At 38.4% G+C, this 21730-nt stretch overlaps 1 protein-coding gene across 8 annotated transcripts in view; it reads right to left on the bottom strand.

Annotated features, from left to right (window-relative positions):
* The window catches only part of elavl2 (ELAV like RNA binding protein 2), a 34203-nt gene extending 13394 nt beyond the window's left edge, over positions 1-20809 (bottom strand). For 2 of the 8 annotated variants that reach the window (XM_042512502.2, XM_042512506.2), the window contains exons 1-3: positions 19068-19221; positions 6169-6259; positions 4709-4952 (exon numbers count right to left, since the gene is read on the bottom strand). In XM_042512502.2, coding sequence (XP_042368436.1) covers positions 4709-4952; positions 6169-6240 — 316 coding nt within the window. In that variant the 5' untranslated portion in view covers positions 6241-6259; positions 19068-19221. Of the gene's footprint in view, positions 1-4708; positions 4953-6168; positions 6260-18901; positions 19043-19067; positions 19222-20441 lie in introns of those variants that run through there. The other 6 variants (XM_088073304.1, XM_042512503.2, XM_042512504.2 and 3 more) reach the window with 6 other exon arrangements.
* Between the last annotated feature and the right edge of the window lie 921 nt (positions 20810-21730).

Raw genomic sequence — 21730 nt, 5'->3', positions numbered from 1 at the left:
AGAGCATCATTCCTGAGAAATAACTTGGAGGCTTTGAATAACATTAAGGGTCTAATTTTTCCCCAACCGAGTTTGAAGTCAGTTTTTTCCCGCCCCAATTCAAGCTTCTATCAAATAAAAGTAATTCAAAAAGATACTGCTTAAAATATAATAGCCTGCTGGTTAGTTGCTCTTGGTGGAAAAAGCTGGTCACCTATTCATTACCAATCAATGCCACAACTGGTATGGATGCCTTTTAAATGCCTGCATTGACAGAAACTACTGCTCAGCTGCAGGGATCAACACCCTTTTCAGACCCAGTTCTGGGATTTGAAAGCAGGTTATTAATACCTAAATTTTGCAAATATCAGCAAACACACTGAAACTAAAATTGTGACACATGGTAAATAAATGTGGCAGTAACGCATAAAGCAATAATGGGCATAATGAAATTTTAGCAACACCTGAACAAGCAGTAGAGCTGCAGTTTTAGACAACAAACAAGTTTAAATGTCAGTGTTATTTACCCCTAAAAAGAAATTTCCCCTGCTTAGTTTCCTGTTTGAAAAGTATCTATTGCCAAGTGGGCAGCTAAGAAGTCACCATTTCCAGCAAGCTACATTTGTATTTCTTTAATAAAAAAGGCAATTTGTTTTTATATGGCTAAAAACTCCTACACCGATCACCACTGATGCTAGGAGCCCTTAGACTCCTGCCGTAAACAGACCTCATTTACACACTTTGTTTAATTAAAGATGCCGGTGCAACTGTCACCCCCAATCCAATCCAACAGAAGCTCTCATTCTGAAAACAACGTGATGCTCATGTAATTCTATAGTCTACATTACTTGTTTCTTTTTGTAAAAGGTGTAAGCTAAAAATTAACGTGACATACCCAAGTTTTCACATGTGTACAACTTTACAACAGTCGAATACAAGGTGAACGTGACTGCAATCCCACGCACAGAAATCAGTACAGGTCCCACAGCCAGTTTTTTCAACTCAACGGTTGAGAGTTTCAACAACAGGATAGCTGCATGAGGCAGAGCACAAACAAACAACTGATGTACAATTACTACGCCATCCAAGGTAGCATTGACACATCCTTTACAGAAACAGACGTCAATGTCAAGCAATGACTATGGAATGTTTAGCAAGTTACTTTTTGAACTGATATTTAAATGAAAATACACTGATTCTAATGACCCTGATGGCTAATATCTACAACTTGGACTAATTGAAACTTTATTGTTTGAAAAGCAAGAGACAATACTACGTGAGACCTCTCAATCACTAAAATGATCTTTGAGAAGTCTTTGAGAAACTTGCGTAATTTAATGAGTAAGTCACTGATGCAAATTATTTGCATTTAATCTTCAATATAATCTATGTAACTTTGATCAGCCAACTGTGTATTGCATGGATGATCATTACTGTAGCACAATGCTGTGGACAGTAGACATGAAGAGGAAAACCACAAAATGGACAGGATTGGATTACATGGATTGCAAAATGGAGAAGAGAGAAAATAGTGAGCGGCAAAGAGAAGAAGGGCCAGAGAAAACGACAGAAAGTGTCCAAAGTATGGGAAATACTTACTTAAATTAAAACTCTGTACGATGTACCTACTGTAATACCAGACTACCCTAACATCAAAGCTTTAGCATCTTAACAGAAAGCAGAGCCGAAACAACATAAGAAAGCATTTAACATAAATCAGTGATTACTGGTTCAGACGGAGGCTCATAAAGAATAAATGTTAATTATGGCTAATTATGCTGACTTTCAACCAGTTATGGTGTTGCAACATGGGCAGTAACGTTGAATGCAAATTAACTACGCTCGGCCTCCCTCCGGGCTGCTACTGCCTCAAAAGTCCGCCGAATGATGCAAAACCCAGGGACCCTCAGGTAGATGAGCAGGAAGCTTCAGGCAGCATGAAGGGAAGCCGAATACCGATCATCGCCACAAACTGCCCACCCTGCGGTGACACAGAACTGATTGAAAATCTGCAAAGTTTCCCTTTTGAGGACAGAAAGTTATATGGTGGCTTGGTTACTTGCCACTAATTGACTGCAGCATTTTATATTGTTTGTCTTGGGCAAAACTTTTAGCAAATTTAGGGACATCTCCGCTAAAATGAAAATACTGAAGTTAAATTTTGAAAGCATGGGCTACATTTATGTTCGGATATTTATACACATGCGCACACACCCCTTCCCTCACAGTGATGCATGGAACATGCCAAAAAGCCAAATATCGGGTAATGTAAGCAGCATTTGGAGCCTAAGTACTGTATGCAATTCAAGCAATTAAAATGTTCATTTTTCTACAAAAAGAAACCAATTAGTTCGTTTAAGAGCCCTGTCTTAATTTCTCTTTTGTATATTCACTATTGCTTTTTAATAAAGCAAAAGTATTTATCCCGTCACTCCATGAATTGATGGTTAATTGGTAGAATACCATAGTTTAAAACCACAGCTGCCCTGTATGCAGGCAAAATATCATCGAGCTAGACATGCATTTCCAGACAGTAAAATATGCAAAAAAAATAATACAAATTTAACAAATCAAAATAAAACAGGTAAACAACAAGTCAACAAGGTTCAAGCAGTTATCTACTTCTATCTACTTGTGTTTTTTAAATTTAAACTAAATATTCTTTTTTTTATCCAGTTATGTTTTCATTTATTTTGTTTACAGACCACCTAAAAGATCAAACTTGATTGAGTCAACACAAAGGGGGGAGGGGGTCCTCAGAAAATCATTTCCTTGGTCAAACCACAAAAAAGTTCACTTATGTTTCTTGCTGAATCTGAATCTACATTTTTCACTGCCCCAATTTATGGGTGCATGTAGTGTTGCCTCAAGCCCTTTTCACTCAAGGGCAGGCTGATTTCAAACAACTTGTTTCATTTATTTTCTTGTACTTAAATTACTCTGAGTGCTACATTCACACTTGCTCCACTAAATATGCAACCTATCAAGCATATTTATGTTCAATCACCCGAGCAGACTGTGCTCAACACTGATTTTAGACGAGGATCACTTGTCAATTCAGCACAACCCATTTCACACATCAACAATCAAATGCAGCTCTTGTATGCATGGCTTCATAAGGGCATTTATTCCATGCAAGACTACACACTTGACAATTTTCATCATCGTTGCATGCCAAAAGTCTAAATTCAGTAAATTTATAATGAAAGCCACCAACGCCTCCATGCCCACAAATACACCAACCTCGGTTTGTGGTCTACCACTTGCTACCATTTATTTCCAGTGACATAAAATATGAAAGCTTTGATTTCGTGCATAGAGCACTTATATAGTGCCACTCCAATTGAGCTCCCACTTTCCACAACCTTAGCTTCCAGTATCTTTAAAAAGAAAAGTTCTTTACTAAAAATGCACCTTTAATAGAAATACTTCTTAAAGAAAACATAACAGAGGACAGCTTCATGTGCTTATAGAAGCAAGCAATAAATTTAACCAAAAACACTTGAGCACTTAACATTTTTAGAGTTGAGACTGTTAGCAACTGTGAAGAACAGTAGCAAGCATGACAAGACAGACCTGTGAATACTGGTCAGCTATACATAAGCATTGTGAAATATTAAACATTATTAATATTTTAAAGCCAGATGTGGTTGGGCACACATCTTCCATGTTAATTTAATGAAGGTGACTACCTTGAAGTCTCAGAATAAAGATAATCTATAATTATCAAAGCTCTGTCCTCTTATTGAGCAACATTGTTGAACTAAGAGCCCCCTGCCCTGCAGCCTCATTTCAATGGAAATATCTGTCCAGTCAACTAAGGCTGTGAATGTTTCAAGACCAAATGCAAATGTAACAGATGTGTGTATACATCCTTAAAAAGGCCAGAGGCCGGACCATCCGAGTGCGTTCTAAGAAACAGACGGAGGAAGGTCTTGGTAACCTTGATCTAAACAGCAAGTAGTAAGAATCAAGCAGCCTCAGCCGTTAAGCTGCCTGCTCACGTCACAAAGGCGACACAGTGTGCATCTCTGCCAGCTGCATTCCTCCCATAAAAAACTTATATATGCAAGTTCTCTACCTGCCCAAATATGAGGAATGTAAAAATGCAATTAAATTGAGTGTCTATTGAAATTCCTGTAGTAAAGAGCCAGGAAAATCATTCTGAGTAAAAAGCCATGTATTCAATAGTATCCATTTTAATTCCCCTGGGGCCCATTTTTTGCTAGTGGTACTAGTATCATCCCACATATTAAGGCAGTATATACAGCAATTAAAATCAGTCCTTACATTGCTGCTTGGAGGGTTTTATAATCGCCACTATGTAAAGACAGGGCCTGATATTCTTTATAAAGAGATGCACAATGATTGGCTGACTTCCAAAACAAAGGCCTCTGCCGTTATTTGAGGTTAAAAAAAAAAAAAAAAATGCTTGTGATGCTAGATGTCAAATATACAAAGAGGAAATTACACACTGTGCATACATTAACAAAAAAAGCTTATGAGATAACAACACTGCAAGCAGAGCCCCACTGGTACATCATTTGGGTTGAATGTCTGTTAGTTATTGAGGATAACATTTTTGTAACATTACTTTCAACTAATATCAAAACCATTTTATATGAGAATTTAAATAAAAATGAATCCAAATGCCAACAAATTCAGAATGCACAGTTATGCGTTGAGCCCGAGCATTAACCAGCCACATCAATGAAAACAGTTGCGTTACCTGTTATTTTGTCTCGAACTAGTTTACAGGACTCAATTTCTCCGATGCTCCCGAACAAACTCTTCAGCTCCTCTTGGGTCATGTTCTGAGGCAGGTAGTTGACTATCAGGTTAGTTTTACTGTCCTCTATGCTCCCCGACTCTACAGGTGAGGAGCAGTTGTTTGAGATTGTTGAAGGACCGTTGCTTGTGTTGTTGCAAGTTGGCCCATTGGACAGCTGTGTTTCCATGGCAGCAATTACCTGCTAAAAAGAAAGAAGAAAAAAATCAAGTCAAGACCAAATGCAAATCAGGCAAAAACATCAAAATACCAGCCGAGTTAAAAAAGGAAACTCTTCACACATTGAAACAGTGTTTTGTTAGAATGCTGATTAATTGAAATGGATTTTTTTTATTTCATAACTTCAACACAAAACAACATTACAGCAGCTAAGCTGCGGGGAAAATACAAGTCAAAAAGAGACCATCAGTGAGTCTTCATGCTGTTTTTTTTTTTATTGTGCATTAACATAATTTAGTGTGGCATAGTAGAGCTAAAATTACAGGCCACTACCTTTGGAGGAAGTAGACGCTGTGATGCTGTGAATGTCAATGCTTTGTCCCCCTCAGAACAGGTTGGTGCAGGCTATTTGATCATGTGAATGTGTGTCTTAAGCATAAATATCTAGCCAAATGTGAAATGTTAGATCTCACAGTGCAACCACAGGTGAAAGAAAAAAAAGTTGGGACAAAAAAGACTGCACAATGAATTCCCTCTCTGCTATTCATGATTGCTGCTTTTGTTTCTGGGCAAACAGAAGAGACTTTCTACTGAGAAAGTAATGTGACGGTCTATTAATCTGTCAGAAGCTCAACAATTGATAAAGCAATTTTCAGGTTGGTAAGTGGCATGTTTAAACATATCTTTCAAGGTTAAATGTGGCGACAAAAGTGAAACATTTCATTCTGCAAACAGTATGCAAAGCCTATAGCCACACCATATCTGCAGCCATCGGTATGTTAGCATCGGACAACAGGCCTTAAATGATGTGGTAGTCAGTTAAGGCAACCAGCAACAAGTTTATGTATGAAGAGTCATCCTTTGTTAACAGATTCACCATGTGCAGAAAGCAGATCAGTGAAATCACACCACTATGCATATTATTTTTCATTTTTACTAGTTTGTACACGGAGGCATAAAGCCATCATTTCAAGAAGTGATTCTATGAGATAAACATATCAGAATAGACAGTAGCAGACAGATTTAGACCATACCAATACAGTCAAACATTAACAACTTGGGTGCTTTCTTTCTTAAACAAAACCCTTTCTTAAAGTGCCTGAATTCCAAATTGAAAATGTGACAAATTTAATTTGAGTGTCAAAATATGACTGGGAGCTAACGTCATTGGTATGGCCTGAGCGCTGTGACAGAAAGCAGGCCTTCTGGCCAAATGATTTCAAAAGAGAAGTGCCACAGACCCCAGTCCAAGGCTCAGGCGCCCACGAACCACTTCTAAGCAGAGAAGCCACATCGCACAGTCTGACTGCCATGTTAGTTTGGAGTTGCCGTCTGAAAATGTGGACACAAAAAGTACTTCATGTTAGATCAACAAGAACAAAAGCAACAGTCAGAGGTGATCACATGTCATTGTTGTGGGGGGAGAAAAAGAGGCTATATTTTTTGAACCAGCTGTCCATGTAGATTGTCTTAAACCAGAAGAGAAGCAAAAGGCAATGTTTCACTTAGTCACAATTCATCTGCAGGAGGAGCAAACAGCAGAACTAAGAGTGTTCAGTCAAGAGAGAAACCTGGCCACAACAACACTGACAATAAGCATGAGGAATGGCAAATTAGTCAAATGGATGAGAGCGCTGCACAAAGATGATCACTAAAATCGAAAGCACAAATCAATTGGTCTGCTCAGATTGCTCACATCCAGCAGTAGAGCTAATGCTTAGATTACGCTGACATATCCTGCATTTGTTATCCACTCTTTGGCACAGACAAAGCATTGAACTGCTAACATCCACAGTGAAATAATCAGCAAGTTTCCCAAGTCTCAACAAACCCAAACTTTGACTACAAACCAACAGACAACTGGATCCAATCCATGATGACGAGATGAGCCAGATATCACCAACAGACAACAACTAACTTAAATCACAACAACATGGTTAAAAAGGATCATAAGATACTTTGTAACAGGCCTAAGCAATTTGTGAGGAAAATCTCACAATGACCACTACCCACAATCCAAAAAGTGCCGCACCATGTTTACATAAACATTCAAACAATTTATGGACAACTGTTACAGTCAACTTGTTTGAATCTGGAAATTAAGATAGAAATGTACAAAACTGATCATAGTTGAAAATCAAAATGATAATATTAGCATCATTAAACATTTGCACCAAGTGCTGCCATTTACACACAAAATGTGCTCATTTTATTCATCAATAGGTCTTTCACAGCATTTTATCTTAGAGGTGCCCTGCCTCACCTAAAATAAAGAGTGCCTCGCTAGCGTCAAAAGAAATGTATTTTTTTAGTGTTGTGTTTTGTTTACCCTAGTAAAATAAGCCACGTACAGCAGTGCCATCATGCTCAAACAATTTTGAAATTTCCATGGCACCTCTATGTCTCCATTTCAGTCCTAAATATTCAAATTGCGCCTTTAGCCTCGCAGCAAGTAGCAAGGAAAAAGACAATGAGGATATTTATTGATATCGTCATGTGCTGCAAGCCCCTAAACCATATTGCCACAGACTTTGTGATACCAGCAGAGTTCATATCATTGTCCAAAGAATCGATATAACAAAGTGATGAAACTTTTGAGTTACACTTTTACCTACTGCATGTAGACATTATGTTTAGGCTACTGTTCCATCTGCATTACTTGTTGGTAGATTAAAAGTTAAATCGCAGATTCATGCAGACTATAACAGATATTCTGAGCTGCATGCTTTCGTTCAAAATACAACACAGATAAGGTGTATTTGTATTTTAACTATGTTGGCTGTATCTAGTGAAAATGTCAACTTGCCGGAATTCAAATGTAAATTGATTTTCTCTACTCAAGTGATGAAAACAGAAATCAACACTGCATGTGTACAATGGACAGGTTTAAATCTGATCAGTATTTCTTCTTGGAAACTTCTTCATCTCAAATCAATGTGCCACTTTTAGTTTAACCATTTTTATCAAAAGAGATAGATAAAGTATGAATTAAAAACATTCCTTATCCATTTTCTTTCCAGAAAGCCAAAAGTAGAGATTTAATTATTTATGTCATTTTGCTTGCACTACTTTTTGTCGGAATATCTCTGCCATCTAAAATGTACTGTTCTGTGGTCTCATACAATTATATATGCATGCTTATAAATATGTGCTGCATACTGGAGTTTTCACACTTTCTCCCTCTGACATTTTTCTTTTACACATTCAGTTAAAGGCTTTTGTATTAGTAAAATAGTATTTTTTTGACCAATACTTGACAGTGTTTTGAATCTTGACTAAATAAAGTCAGTGCAGCTGCCATGATTGAAGACGATCACCTTCTATTTTTTGAACAAGCCAATTTTTTTATTTGCTGCTTTTCTCTGTTAATTGTGTTACAACACTGTCACATCTCAGCTGTCACCATCAGTTTCAGGGATTGGCTGTGCTGTGCATCATGATGTACATAAATGCACGTGAACTGACAAATTGCAGCAAACAGCTCGGTGTCAGTCAGATCAAACAGCTGTAGATCCGCTCTGGACTCTTATTCGATTAGAAAATAATTACGACCTCAGCTTATGCAAGTGTGAAAAACTGGAGGTGTACTGTGAGTGTGTGTGATGAGAGTTCACTGTGATAGCTTGACTAAAAATGACAATGTACTTAACAGTGTTATTTATCTAGATATTGAGATGTCTTTCTGCTCTGAAAGCATATCAGCTTGTATCTCTGTGCACAGAAGAAAGCCTGTCAGTAGGGAGAATGTGTGTGTTTGCCATACATAGTACATAGCACACTTATCAGGAACAGAATGGTTTGTGTCGATCAAGATCACATGGCTAATTGCTTTGTTAATTAGGTTACATTCGTCGAAATTGTCAAAAACTTTTTTAGAAATTGTGAAGATAAAATCTATTGCAAATGTATCTTTTTGTATTGGAACATAAAAAGTTTGATTCATAGAAAGACTCAATCATTGGAAGACTGAAAGGCTGATGCAAAACATCCACTTAGCACATAATTTAGCAACGAAAAAGTAAAAATGACATTAAAATGCATTTTTAACCCTTACTGCAAGTAAATTAATGTACAAAAAGTCAGCTTCTTTGTATTCTTACATAAAAATACAATGTTTTTCTTCCTGTAAAACAAAATGTGATGTGCTTTTGTATGCTCATTCCAATCAGTTTCCACAAATAACATGGCACCCACCTGTCAGTCAATCTGCAACTTTTGGCTGCACAGAGCTAAATTAAGTTAGCTAGCAACAGCATGCTAGGTTAGTGTGTGTTTGTTTCTTTAAAAACAAACTGTAAGTTACTGTAAAATTATTCACTTTGAGGAAAGTGTTACCTGCAACAGCTCCCGATAACATGCAAGGTATTTTACAGTGGACTGCTTCAGCAACTAAAGACACATGAAGCATTCAATTTGCCTCATCTCTCTGACCGGGACAGATGTATCGTTACTATGACATGCCAGTTTTCAACAATCAAATGAAATTCCTTCCCATGTCGAACCCTACCTGCGTATCCTATTCTAAAAATTCTGTTTTACCAATAAATTGTAATGTCTGTTTTTTGTGAACTGTGACAATGACTCAAAATGGTCAATCAATAATTCCTGCTGTAAAATGTGAACATTCAGGCCAATATTGCTTGCAGATTGAGGAGACATTTGTGTTGTACCTGTTTTATGAAAAACATCCATCCTTTTCAGCCTTCTAAATTTACTGTAGACACGCTGAACTGCCAGTGATGCAGTGTACAAGTGCAAATACATGACTCATTTGATTCACTGGCATGTCCCTAAACCAAGGTCAAAACCCACTGACTACATAACCCAAGCAAAAATAGAAACTACAGCCATACAGCAAATAGCTTACACCCACATGACCTATTACCACATAAACTCCATTCACTAGAGAAACAATAAGCCCAGATGAGTAATTTGTCTTTCAAGTGACAATAATGTACAGAGAATATTATGGAAACATTCAAAGCCTGAACAAGGACAGTTGATTCTTCACTGGCTAGTAAGAGGTTGGCTTAGCAGCATCAATCTGTGAGGACATACTGAAATGAGCATCACTAAGTAGTGGTGTGTACCTGTCATGATCATTTTTGCAGGGATTTTTTTTTGTTATGAAAAAAAAAAGACCTGAAGCAGTCAACTAGTTAGTTTGATGGGCATCTTAAGACTACAAGTGCTAACTGCATTGACACTCAAAGCTTCAACACATTAGCAAAGTAAAAACATCTTTCACCGTGCCATTTTGCCAGAAAATGCACTGTATCACTATGTTTACCCACACTGTGATGTGAATTACACAAAAAGAGATTTTATAAATATTGTCCCTCCTATTCTAGAAACTGGTGTCCCAGGATGGTAAATCAATCTTCAATCATTAATATTCCTTGTCATCTGTAGCTAAGATACTGTAGATGTGTAAAACTAACTTTATACAGACAGCAATTAATAGTTGTAGTTTAAGATAGAGTACAGACTAGGGATGGACATTTTATTATTTGTTATTTCTTCATTTGGGGCTTTGCAGTAAATTTTCATCAAGCTCTCTCTTAAATATAAGAAAAAACAAACAAACTTAAGAACAGAGTCTAAAATGAACACTTGAGCAAAATTGCTGGTAAAGATTAGGGTTTCACCTCTTCCTAACATGCAGCAAGAGAGCGAATGCAAAACTTTTCCCAAATAGAGCTAGGGTGAACAGTTTTTCAAAAAAGCAACAAGTCACTTATCCTTTTTGCTAACGCGTGAGGCAAATTAGGAAATTTGTATTGGGAAACATTTAAACAATCTGATGTTTGCTCGCTCCATTATTCACATCCAGTTAGGAAGAGGTATTAGCCTGCATTTCTGTGCTGCACACTGTACAGATAAGCTATGATAACCAAGTATCATTCATTTTGTTTTATTTTCAAAAATACTTTACAACACTACTCATAGGCTCAATCTTCAATCTGCCCGTAAGGTTAGATCACTTGTTTATTACACAGAAATGTGCAGATATTCATAGAGAGCACTTAAATCACTGCCTCCTGTCAAAAAAAGTAAACTTTAATGTATAACAGGGTCAATATATATTGTATATCAGTTCTCTTTTACAAAGCAAAAAAGGAAAATGTGATTACTATACAGGCTAAACAAATACCAATGTCCAAGTACTCATGCTCATTCCCCAGAACAGACTTGTAAGTTATGCCGTTCACTGCTGCACAGACCACTTTCATAACAAGTAGTGTCTGCAGGCTGCAGGCCATGACATACTACAATGAACCTACACTACTCTGTGGCTTTGAGACATTTTAAACAGCTTATAAATGATACATTTGCATATATACATATATTTTTAACACCTACTCTGCTCCAGACAGCATAATCTAAATATCTAAATATGGTCAGTTCAAGGGGTAAAAGTGTAATAATTTGAGTTCCACTGTTATGCCTTAGCTTAGACTAAAACACAGACATGATACCCATGCTATCCTAATGACAATGATAAAACCGAGTAACTGCCAACCCCAGAAACGGATTCAGGGAAGTACAACACTAACCTTATCTATCATCCTCTGTATCAAATCAGAGTTTGCTGTCCAATGCTCAACTTCAACTGATTAGAGCAAAACTAATTGAGCCAAGTGCAGTCTACATCAACACCATCAACACTGCAAGCATCCCAGTAACGCAAGGATGGGGGCTTGAACTTTGCAGGTCAACTGAGCCCCTCCTGCTGCTCTTTCCATCTGTTATTGGTCTCAAAATATAAAACCAGTTGGTGACTGCAAAATATCAGTACTGCTTTCACGTGTCAACTTTTTTGCAGTTTTGTTAACATGACATAAAGGGCACAAAGACAGACATTTCAAAAACCTACGTGATATTCAGCCAAAGTTTTTTCACATGCCAAAAATCACAATTCTAAGTCAGAAACAGCGTCTCCACACGCATGGTAACAAGAGAGAAAAACAGGCCACAAGAGAACATATTGTGTTGAAGAAAATGACTTACTTCAATCTCCATTTCATATGTTTCACCTTTTATTCTAAGTACAAAGCACAAACATTGGCTATTGTCCCGCTTGAGATAGTGCCACAAGGCAGAAATATTTCATTAGATAAACACTTGGAAGAGAAAGCTTGGCAGTACGCCGCTCCCCAAAAATTTCAGTCAAGGCTTTCACTGTGTGCAGCCAGCCAGCAGCCTCCTCTTAGTGCAGGCATTTGAGTGCGGAGCATCTTGTTTCCCTAGAGGCCTTGCCTCACAGTTTTCGTCAGAAACCAGCCCCAGATAAAGACCACGAGGTTCTTTTTTTGTTTTCCCATCATTGCTAAGATAAACCCATCCACCTCCACAATTTTACCCCACTGAGCGGGTTGCCTTTTAGGACTCATTAAAGTGTAGCGTGTTTAGTTATTGGTACTCTCAGATCCCACAGCCTTCTCACAAGGGGGAGAAAAGCCTCCGCACGCAGCGTCACTTTGAAGAGAAAGTGATTCACAATTCAAATACAGTGAATTATTTTGACTTCACATACAAGTTATCTATAGTGTCACTGTGACAATATACAAGAGCCATAAGGGACATTTAAAACTAACGTCACAGCTTTGCAGTGACTTTACATGGAAGTGGTTCACTCAGATACTTCGTCAGTTACTCTACTTTTCTTTAGTGCCATGTGTCACGCTTCAACCTCGGAAGCTGGTGGCATTGGCTCTGTTTTAGCAGCTCACTGATTGTGCTAATTAATTACATGGAAAAGTGACTTTGAGTGGGTGCTTGGAAGCAAGATTTCACAGCTGATCAAACTTTTGACTGAAGTAAAGCTGTAAATCAACCGGTATGGAATCAGTGACAACCTGACAACATTTCATGCATATATCCTGTTCAGCAACCATAAAGAGCCATCCACACCAAGAACAAGAATAATGTGAGCATTTATGCTGATCAACAATAATGTTCTGTGAACTGTGACAAAAACTTCTTTGATGCACCACAACGTGAGGATAGACATTTATAACTAAAGCAGCCTACAACCAAGCACACTAAAGCTCCTTTGGCGCTAAATTAAATAAATCCAAATGATGTATTTAAGTCCCAACTGCCACTAGAGGATACTTAGCCATTTTAGTTTCAATTAACGGCAGCTTCAGTAAAGGCCATCAAGAAATCTAGCGAGGTTTGGAAACATTATATAACTGTCATACTTGCAAATGTTGATTTTTAAAGATAAGTTTTACTTTCTTTGAAAGATTTGAGTGATAAGGGGAGGGGGAGGAAAAGAGTCAAATACACTAAACTTTGTTTGCACTAATGCACATCCGTCAGCCTCCTGCAGCCTCTTTCTGTATAAGCACACCGATTCATACTTTTAAAGCATTGCCAGCAATATTGCACAAAATGGTTATATTTGATTTTGATTACGCATCGGTTGGCATCTGTTTTCTTCAGCCAGTCTGTCAATTTCAGGGATTAGGGCAGTATAAAACAACATACTGTAAAGTACATTTCTTTAAAGACCTTTTATGGGATAAAAACACATTAAAAACAATGTGTTTTTGACAAACACAAGATCCATGAGGGGAAAGGCAGTAAGGCGAAGCTTGAAGATTTTGTCATACATAAAAAATTGGGTAGTTTGGCCCATTTACAGATCTTACTAAGTGTAGAACTTCTTGAACTTGAACCAGATGCCAACAGTGAGATCAGCATGTACTGATGTGACACTGAGCACTTAAAGTGAGGAGGCACGAATCTCTGCTACTAGCTCCTCAGAGGATTAAATTGACCAAGTATGCGTGACAAGCTGCAGAGTGAGGAACTCCAGAGTGCACACACTGACATGCACGGCCTGTCCTTGAAAACTAAAAGCCCACAAGTAACAGTTCAAAATATCCTAGCTGAAAACACAGATGTGACTAGTCTACCCACATACTGACGTGTGGTAAGGCAAATGCAACAGCATAAAATGTTGTAAAATGATCTGGATCACTTGTACCTTCATGAGAAAAATAAGGTTTAATGGCAGTACTGGTCACATTAAATGTTTGGGTGTAAGTGTCGCCGATATACATTTTCACTGATTTCTCTTTTCATAAGAAATTAATGTGATGTTCATGTAGTTGTTCCTGATGTGCCTTAAATATGCACTTTTGAGGTTGAAAGATTTACTACTTTGACTTTAAAGAAGCTGTTTGTGTCATTTAGAGCATATCTGTGATTCAGAGTGTGAGCAAGGATTGCCTTCACATGGCTCTCAAACATACACTGTAAATATAATAGCTCTAACTACAGCGACATCACCAATTGGTTTATGGACTGCAGTTTTAAAGCTTTGACTCCAGCATTTCGGTTGTGGCCATCTTGTTTTTTCAGAGCCAGAAGTGACCATATAATGGTGAGAGGCTGGCGCTGTGGAGGAGTTAGGGGTGGATCTGATTTAGAAGCCGAGGACACTAATCATTAGACACCCTGTCACTTAAAGTTGCCCCGCCCTTAATTATGCATACCTTTGAGCCTTAATAAAATGTAAACCGATGAGTCATACAGAAAGTTATCTCCCATGCAGTTGTAATAAATTTTGAAATCACATGTTGAGACCTATATCATTTTTTACCAGGCTGTAAACATAATTATTTCAGCTGCAAAGTTAGGCTATTTAACATGGGGGGGTTATGATTTTTACTCCTTTAAGGTTAACTGTACCTGACAATAATAAAAATAATACCAACTGTATAATACCATATAGCGTGGTGAAATGATATTTGGAACGAATGAAAATCTCATACCGTTGTTGCAACCGCTGTGCTAACAACTGCAATAGTGTTAACAGTGCTACCAGTGTTAACATGGGAAGGAACCAAAGGGTGGCTGATAAACATAACTGCAACAACGCTGTTCTGCCAACGTGGGTTGGGACGGTGCTAACAGCAATAACTTTATTAACACCGTGTAAAGCAGGGCAATGAGCTTTCTATTGGAACACACTCAAAGGGATTTGCACTAAAGTGTACAGACGGCATGAAGGGCTACCACAACAAAGAAAAAAAGAGAAGCTCGGATTACAAACAGACACAGAGGGAGGGTGACATGTTTCTGTACCCAGGATGCCATTACTGCACTTTGTCTTTACATAGGAAATACGTCTTTGCTGCTATATTAATGCTCTGAACGTTGCATACAGCTCCTTTAACTGGGGGATATGTCAGGCTTGTAATCTACTTCTCATGCTGTCTTTGATGTTGTGTTGCTCAGCAGTCTACACCTCAAAACTGTTGTCAGTGATTCAATGTATTTTTCTCCACTATTCCACTAGCATGTCAGCTTTGTTTGCAGTTAAACATTTAAAGATGAGCAAAAATGTATCAACAAAGATGCACTCTCAATACTTTGATAGAGTTTCTCCTGAAGGTGCAATGCCACAGTGGAAAGGGTTGAGAGCGGAGCAGTTATGCAGCAGCTCACTCATACCAGAGCCGGTCAGAATAATACTAAAAAGTGATGCAATACTGACTTATAATTGGCAGCCTGCCTCCAAAGTAGAAGGGCATGATTTCTCACCAACACTTTTGCAGAAAGGAATAATCCAGCAATGTCAGAAGAAAAAAAAAAAAAAAAAACATTTACCACTGAGTCCGCCTGAAATAAAATTCACTTGGGTAGCTTGTATTGCTCAAGAGTCCGCAACACATGTTCATCAATATTGGCTTATTCTGAAATTTTCACCAGAGGCATTTTTTATTCTTTCTGGTTTGATGCTGTTTGAGAACCAGTGTAAAAATATCAACTTGTCACTGCTTGTGAAAAACAATATTCTCCATATCGTCCAGCTGTGTTATCATAATTTTCTACTATGTTAAAAAATTTTTTTTAAATACATTTGAAATAAAAAAACTCTGAGTATGTTTTGATTTTTTTTTAAAGCCTGTTCCTGCAGCTTTTAGTTATGAACACAGACTTAACTCAGTGGTACTTCGATTGTTAATACCACATAATCAAAGCCAAATGTATTTGTTCTAACAATATATAAGTTTATTATTAACAGTGAAACTCTAAAAGAAACAACCGAAGAATGGATTGAGAGTTGAACCTACTGTTACACGGCAGAAAATAATTTCAGATACAAGGACATCTGCTATACATAAAAGGTATGCGGGCCATTTATAATCAAAAAGGCAGACAGTGTGATGACAAGGCTGATTTAGTATTAGGTGCTGAAGCCCGTACTCAAGTATAACAGAAACACAAGACAACAAATCATATATATATATACAAATGACAACCTTTAAACACTAACTCAGAGCGGCTAAAACAAAGAAGAAAGTGACAATTAAAAGTATTCATTAGCTCTGGATTCATGCTGAAGTTTTGACGTTTAAGTCTCCTAAGTGCCCCAGCTATTTTAACTGTTTTTGACAGGAGGTCTTAGATTATTAACCTTACTTAACTTACTTGATTTCCTCAATTTAGCAGCCAAGCCCCAAACACCAAATCAGGGTTTAGATATTACAATACAGTTGCTATGAGCTCCAATACAATAATTAAAAATTAAAATGAATTGTCTGTTTAGACACCACTAGGTTTATTAATATTACCTCTGCTTCTCACCATCACAGGCCTACACACTAATACAGCCAAACATTAAACAACACAAATCAACACTCACCACATAACACCTATACAGAGCATGAGATGTGGTGATCTATAAAAGCTGCTGTGATGCAGTGACAGGGTCAGGAACACTGCAGTAATGACCCACACACATGCAGAGGTAGGGCCACCCTGTGGCCAACACACAATGACGACCAAATGAACACAGTCCTGTGCAGCACTGACAGAGCAGGGTGGGGGTTGTTAGAGGGGGAGGCCATGACGTGAAGAAAGGGGGATGGGATGGACGTTTAAGAAGGACAAAAGGGGCAAAATTGCTCTCTTTTTTTGCCAAAGCCACCCACTGTAAACTAACCCAGTTCTGACAGCAGCACACATTGCTGTACAGCACACAGTGATGTGGCCTTTGGAAGTTCACTCACTGTCCTGCATTTTAGTCACTCTGTCAGCAGCCTTTATTTAGAAAGGCAAACGTGGGGGCTCCATAATACATAAAGACAACCGCTCTTATCTCTTGTCGCTCTCAGGAGCACAGAGGCTGCTGAAACAGTAGAAGTCGCATGGACACTGAAGAGGAAAAATGCCTGCAAGCAGCATACATGCATACAGAGAAATGGGAACATGTGGGCATCTTCAATCTAAATTAAATTGTGATGAGATCTTCAATTATACTTAATTTGAATTAAGATTTTCTCTTGTGCACTTGACATTACTTATATTAATATCAAACTGCAAAATCTAGCTACTTAAATATAGCAACACTGCTCTTAAAACTACAAACACCAAAACTTAAGTCATGGCACCTGATTCTGGCATTGTTTTTATTTATTTTTTTTGATACTATCTATTTTTTTTATAAATCTATTTTATTATATATCTTAAAAATTTCTCATATCACATAGCATCAAACCAATACCTGAAAAGATGTTAAACTGAGAAACCGCATAAAATTAAGGCACTACAATGTGCAAATGTCTTAAATATGCTCTTAGAAATTATGTTATCTCTATAGTTTGGCCAACAGTATATTACCCCCCCCCAAACACACACCCCAATACCCACAGGACCACAGATGTCCTGTGTGTTGGCAACCTCCTGGTAAATTAACTGGTCAGGCTCTTAGCTGCTGGCTCGCCGACATGTAATCTTTTTATGACCTACCAACTGAAGATTACTCACTGCAGACTGCCAACTATAACTCAGATGCCTGTGGCTTCAGCACATTCACCTGCTCAATATTCAAGGCCAGATACCACAATCAGAAGCACAAAAAATGCGAAATAGAAAGAATATGCCTCTGCTTATACAATATAGTACAGTCTAACAATTGTCTGCACAGTTCTTCAGCACAAAAACTATTATGTACAGTACTGTGTTCCTTTACCTGGAGTTGCATTAACCCGAAAACATCCTTTTTTAACATGTACAAGTTGACGGTAAAATGCTTATTAGTATTAGGTAGTAAATTATGACTCCTGTCATTAATTTCAAAAAGTACATACAGAAAATGTATGCACTGGATGAAAAACCCATCACACTTTTTAAAGACTTGCCAATGTGTGTAAACAGAATAAATGTACATCTAAATAAATGTTTTGCTAAAGTTTAACTCAGAAATGTATAAGATTTTCGCAAATTATTGGCAATGATAAATATACTGTATGATATAGTACTGCAAAAAGTACACCTGCTGCAATGTTCCATACTTGTATGTATTTATTGATGTAAACGTGATCTAAAGTAAACCCAATGCTGTGTTAAAAGGTTAAAAGGTGACTGTAAACCAACTGTGTTTAAAGGTGTGGCGTTTCTAATTTGTTGAGCTCTAACGTGAAGTAAATAAAGGGGGAGAGCTGAGAGCTGCCTCCCTTAATTGATTAATCTGTGACACCTGTGCTACTGCGCAACCTGCGCAACAAGAGCAACTGCAACTCAAGCTCGGTTCATGTAAAGTGCAAATTACCCAGAAAATTCTCCCCAAAACACGGCTGTCTGTAGCTGAAAACCAAAATAGGGCGTTTTATGTTTTGCATACAATCTTAGCTTTGTGAAACTGCACCCTCATGCTAGTCAATTAAGTTTGCACCAGCAACCGGCGTGGCTGGTCAGTATAACGCGGTTTGGACAGAAGCCAAAAGCAAGCTTCGTCTACCACAGCTGGAGGGAAACGAGGCAGTTTGGTGTCGACTGCGGCGTTTGTGAAAGTCGGTTCGTGGGGCTCGGGCCACATTATAAATGGGCAAAGTCTTTTGTGTTCGGTAGCGCCGATATTTGGGTCTTCGCTTGCTGCTACTGCAACGATTAATTTACCCAGCTAATCGTTCGATAATACGGGCAAACCCTATCTTACTTTAAAACACTTACATTTCCAATGAAGTTCTGCTAGCAACATGTCCGACGTCGCTGCGTCAGCTACAGTTTGACCTCGCTAGCTACAGTAACTTGTTAAATACCCTTTTTTGGTGTTAATTTTCGGCGCAGTTCACTTCGACAGATAATATTTTGACACTGTGCCTTTGTGGTGTCTTACCTTGAAGTGTTCAATCTGCGTCACGGGTATTTATTGATGTAAAGTCTGCAGACATCAAACTTTCGGTCTCGGCCTTTGCGCAGTAGAAAAGGGGGCGGTGGCGGGAACGCGGCTACCCTATGTAAACTAATCAGACCCTCAACCAATCAACGAAGACCCCGTCTCTAACCCGGAAATAAGTCATTGATTTGCTGCAGGTGTAGTTTTATTCCGTGCTACCTAGCACTGGTTGCAGTTTCGAGCAAAAGCAAACAAAAAAAAAAAAACCTAACAATGAAACTGCTGGACCGGTTGCCCCAAAAGCTGCGCCAGGTGCTGCCAACAGGAGAAACTAGAAAAATTATATAGTATAGTTTGATCCTCTAAAATTACAACACTAATTTAAAAGCATTGCAGTTTTTATTTTAGATTTAATTGACTCCACTGTGACTTTTGCTCCTAGTGCCAGACACACATGTTTTTTGCATTAATATAGGTATTAAAAACAAAATCGAATCAAATAGTAGTGTTGGTAGGTGGCCTTTGGCATGCAAACGCTGTGGATACAAATCCAGAGTGTGTTTTCTTTTCAGTAGGTAGATTTGTCTGCACTTTACAGTTAAAGGCATGCGTGTACATTTAGAAATCCCACACAAATATACCTATGATAGCAGAACTTATATCATCAAGCAACTCCAAGTAACGCACACAGGCTGCACTTAACCTATATAGCATCACTCCTTCCAGAGTTACACTAAATCCTCAAGCATCTTGTGCTATTTTACATTTAAATCCAAGAAGCTGTCCTCACAATATCTACGATTTAGTGTAAATCATATGTGAAATTGGCCATAAATTTAATATTTTATAGCCTACAATGCAAGTTTTGATATTGAGAAAGGAGCTCAGGTTAAATATCAAGTCGCCTACATGGTTGGTTTGTTTTTTTGCAGCCATTATTTAAACTACAAATGTGACATTGTACATTAAAACGGTGATATTTTCAACCTGATTTGCTAACGTATTTACTTTAGATGCGGTAACATAACCGACTACTGTGCGGATCCCACGTTTCAGCACTCCAACAAGGCCTATATTTCTACACAAGAGAGCAATAAATGCGTCCATGTCTGCAACCGTGGACGATTTTGAAACGAGCACATGTCCAGAGATACCCCGCTCATCTCGGTCGTGTAAGTCTATGATATGCCAAAATCAGCCGTCAATGGAAACATGAATGCACCACGGTCACTTTCGCGTTTGCATGCAATACGACAGCCTACAGTTGGATGCATGATCTGCTCTCACACACTGTCCTCAATAAACTGACACAGGATAGAAAAATCGGTTAAAAATGTTTCAGGTGAATGAGCAAATGTGGAAAAAATATCTTACCGTTTCTATAAATGAAAGTTATGGACGTCCTTAGGGCAAACAATCTCTGAATGAAACACCTGGCCAATAGCGTGTCAAATGATGAATTCCGCTCTCTCTTAGTTCAAACTTGGAAACATAAAAAGCCAACACAAACAAGATAAAATGAGGGAAATGAAATATTTATTAAATCAAAACACAGAAATGATTTCCTTTCAGCAAATGCATGGAACAAAAGGGAAAAAAAGGAACAGAAGAAATAAAAGGAATCAAATAATTAAAAAAGCCGGCTTCAGCCTGTCTCGCTCTTTACAGGTGCGCCACACAAATACGCGACATCACTGAGTGGAAACCAATGCAAGGAGGAGGTTGTCTTTAAAAGGAAGATAGTCCTGCCGGCAAATATATAGGGCCGTATCACAGCATGCCTATACCTCTCCGCTCTCTCCGTTTCATCCATTCAACCTACACATGAACACGCATTGGACGCGGAAGTATACCCAGAGTAGCTCCATCCACCGCTTATGCACACACAGGCTCTCCAATACTATTGGCTCTGACGCGCGTCCTCGCCGGGCTCAACCCGTCTCCCCAAATCACAAGACGCCATTCGTCGCCGCCCCAGTCACTCAAAGCGATCAAGCATTTTTCCTAAATATGGCATTTGAAGTCAAACATCGCCTTTTGCCGAGACACGCACAGTGCAGCAGGCGGGAATAACACCGTGGCTTCAGAGTATTCCGCTCCTTTTATATATATATATATATATATATATATATATATTATCTCTCTCACAAATTTCACACCACATCACCACACTTGTAATCCGAGAGAAGGAAAATTATTAATTTGTGTGCCACGTGTTAGGATTAAAAAGGGTGTTTTATTCCACTTCACACGAGAAAATAACTCCGAAACATTCTCCTAATAGGCCACTCGGCATTTTTGCTACATCATGCCTCCTCAGTGTCTGCGCCATGTGTCACATCATCAATTTTTTTGAGGACAAGATATCCGAAAAACAGCGACTGATTTTGCATCAATGCGAGCAAATTCCCCTGTATCCAGCATCATTCAGCACCACGGACAGCGCAGTTTCTCCTGTACAGTACATGTGGAGCAGCTTCCCACTGTCTGCCTCACACACTTACAGTCAATGCTCAGCCCTCAATCCTAGACCTATAGGCTGGAAACAAAACGTGGGCGTTCATTTGGGTTCCCCTGGCATTAAAAAAAAAATCGCTTTGTTTAAGCTTTAGAGTCTGAAGCACACTATAACAGCAGGAGTGGCAGCAGCAGGCTTATCCCAT

Source organism: Plectropomus leopardus, chromosome 23 (genome assembly GCF_026936395.1).
Source record: "Plectropomus leopardus strain MGB_pleo_1.0 chromosome 23, ASM2693639v1, whole genome shotgun sequence".
In the NCBI taxonomy this organism is placed as follows: domain Eukaryota; kingdom Metazoa; phylum Chordata; class Actinopteri; order Perciformes; family Serranidae; genus Plectropomus; species Plectropomus leopardus.
Note: the sequence above shows the minus strand (reverse complement) of the source record. Positions and strands in the feature narration are given on the sequence as shown.